This window comes from Corapipo altera, unplaced genomic scaffold, assembly GCF_003945725.1.
Source record: "Corapipo altera isolate COAL_440 unplaced genomic scaffold, ASM394572v1 57, whole genome shotgun sequence".
Lineage (NCBI taxonomy): Eukaryota > Metazoa > Chordata > Aves > Passeriformes > Pipridae > Corapipo > Corapipo altera.
In genome coordinates, this window is record NW_020884905.1 from 5,639,980 (window position 1) to 5,642,914 (window position 2,935).

The window sequence follows — 2,935 nt, forward strand, 5'->3', positions numbered from 1 at the left end:
TCAAAGATTTGCTTTCAATGCCAAGAAGCTCTTTCTGTATATACTTTATGGAGTGGGGGGTGCAGACTGTGGACACCACTTCAAAACATCATTTACCCAAAGAATTAGATTCTGCTTTCTAGTCCATTGCTGCATCTGCAGTAGAGCTTGTTTTAACTTTCACAGTATCTAAGAAGCCTCTTGCATTTGCTGTATGTTAAGCCTGTTGCCTGTCAGAATGCTCTACTAAGAGTAGTTAGGTAAATATTTCTTTATTAAATGATTAATTCCATAAATAAATTCTTTTAATTCATTGAATATAAAATTAAAATCATTTACAACTTATTCCAGTATTACAGGGGCTGGAAGGGGTAAAAAAAAAAAGAAAAAAATAAAAACAAAACAAAAGCTACAGGTTGATAAATAAAATACTCAGCTTTAAAACAACTGATTTCTGTTTGCCATTAAACTACAGTTGGTACATAATAGCTGCCATTGTGAACACCCCACAAGTGCCCACATCAGGAAGGAATGTAACTTCCAACTTGGTTGGGAAAGGATGGGAGAAGATTGGAGGGATGGAGAGAAGCATAGTGTTAAATTGAACAGAATAGTAAAGTTTTCATAACCAGAACAAAACATTTATCTGATCACTTACAAACAGAAAACAGTATATAATTAGATAAGGTGCTCCAAAAAGAAGCAGTAAAATTGCTCCAGTACTATGAAGCTTTAAGTATGCTTAAATCTCTGTTGCATTAGTGTCCAGTTGCACAGTGCACTCCTGTAACATCTCAGTGTTGCCCTCAAATGGGCAAGGCACCATTTCCATCAGAGGTCCTTTCTCCATGGCTGGTTACTTCAGAATTCTGTTTTGCATCCCACCCCCAACACAACTTAGTCCCTAAATTTATGGATGTCGTTGACTAGTCTGTAGAAGGGATAAGCTTCATTTGCATGTGGACAGTTGTAGTTGCATCGGCAGGACTGGATCATCATGACACTCTTGGTGAAGGTTTCCCCATCATCGCAGCGGAACCTGACCTTGACAGTCCTGGTCTGCTGGGGTGTACAGCACCTGCCATCCACGCAGGAGCCACAGTACTTGGGGCGGTACTTCTTCACACTGGAACATCCGGCGTAAGTAAACTTCACTGGGGATGGGGACTTCCTAGTCTTGGTACATTTTTTTCCCTTCTGCAAAGTAAAGGCAATAACATTATTAGCAGGAGATTCTTCTCCAGCCTTTACCCCCTACCCGAAGCAGCTTAGAAAGAAAAGGAGCACCAGAAGAGTCTGTATTTACCTTTAGGGAGGCATAGCTAGGCTGGCCACATGGCCTCACTTCACATATCCTGGTCTCTTTGATGAGCTTGCAGTCAGCATTGTCATTGGTCACCCTTGTGGAGATGCCAGTTCCACATGTCTTTGAGCACTGGGACCAAGAAGTTGTTTGCACAATGCATTTGGGATTCTCAAAAGCTCGGCTTTGTGGCTCGGATCCAAAAACTGGAAAAGAAAAGGAGGGCTTAGCCTAAATATATTCTCTCACTGTGTTTCTTTCTTTCCATTGGGGATAAGGAGTGATATAGCCACTCTCTGGCCTCCTCCCCTTAATGTCATGCAGATAAACTCACACTCACCAGGTAACATTTTCAGGCCTCCCTTCACAATGGCAATTAGCTCGTTGTTCCTGGTTAGTTCGCCTTCAGAATCATCCGGACCAAACTCTTTGCTGAAGAAGCCTTCCAGCTCCTCCAGCGCATCCTTGCTTTCGTCACAGACCCACTCCTCGCAGCACTGCCCGGGCACTTTGACCAGCCTGGGGCTGGGGCAGCCCAGGTTGGGAAGAGAGAGCTCCTGCGGGCAGAGCGGGATGCAGCCCACAGCTCCATCTATGCACGTACACTGGTGTTTACAGTTCGGCTGGAAGCTCTCCCCGTTCTGGTAGATTTTGGAGTTATATTCACACGGTCTTCCCTCGGACTGTGCTGCAGAGATCAACAGGGAGGGAAAGAAGAGAATCAGCGGCGGGAATCGCTGGTTTAAGCGCAGGTATTTGCTGGTCTGTTAAACTCAGTGTACAGCGGAGCTCCCTACAACCCCCCGGGGACGTGGGGCCAGAACAATAACTTAGTCAGGAATCACTTTTCCTTATGTGCGTTTAGCGGAGCCCAGACATACTGAATCGCATTCCAGACTGCTGAAGTCATGTGCCTTTCTGCCAAGCTACCGACAACAAAGCATAACCATACATGGGCTCGAAATTACCGAATCCCGGCAGTGCGGGACGCGGGGTCCGTCCCGGGAGAGCGGGGTCGCCGCTTACCTCTGCAGATGCCCTTCAGGGCGGCGGGGCTGGCCCCGAAGTTGCACTCCAGCCCCTTGGTGTGGTCGCAGGGCTGCGATCGGCTGCAGTCCTCGTTCAGCTGCTTGGCGCAGACCTTGCAGCAGCCGCAGCCGTCCGGCACCAGCCCCACGCCGGGGGCGCACTGCGGCGCGGCCGCCGGGCACTGGCACACGGCGGGGCAGGGCGAGCCCAGAGCCTGCGGAGCGGAGCGGAGCGCACGGTGAGCGCCGGCAGCGCAGCGGGGACACCCGACCCGCCTCCCCCTCCCCGGCCGCGGGAAGAACCGCGGCACTTACCAGGCGCGCCAGGCAGAGGAGAGCGGCCGCCAGAGCGGGGCGGGTGCCCGCGGATCCCATGTCCAGCGCCGGTGCAGCGGAGCCCGTGTGAGCGCGGAGCGGGAGCGCGGCCGGCGCGGTCTGAGGCGGCTCCGGGCGCCGCCGCCTTATATGGGGCGCGGGGCCGCCGCGTGCGCCGCGGCGCTGACGTCGCGCGTTCCGGGCCGCGGCCGCGTCCAGCGCTCGCGGCATCCCAGGAATGTGGCTGGCGCGCGCCGCGGCCGCCCCGCCCCGCCCCGGCTCCGGCACCGCGGCCAAGGCGGCGGCGCTG

The 2,935-nt window shown here is 52.6% G+C and overlaps 1 protein-coding gene across 1 annotated transcript; it reads right to left on the bottom strand.

The window, feature by feature from the left end:
• Positions 1–221: 221 nt before the first annotated feature.
• On the bottom strand, positions 222–2,730 carry CCN1 (cellular communication network factor 1). Its single transcript, XM_027651811.1, has 5 exons — positions 2,626–2,730; positions 2,309–2,525; positions 1,623–1,970; positions 1,286–1,488; positions 222–1,176 (listed from the first exon to the last, which is right to left on the bottom strand). The coding sequence occupies exons 1-5, from the start codon at positions 2,683–2,685 to the stop codon at positions 877–879; spliced, it is 1,128 nt and encodes a 375-aa protein (XP_027507612.1). The 5' UTR covers positions 2,686–2,730; the 3' UTR covers positions 222–876.
• Between the last annotated feature and the right edge of the window lie 205 nt (positions 2,731–2,935).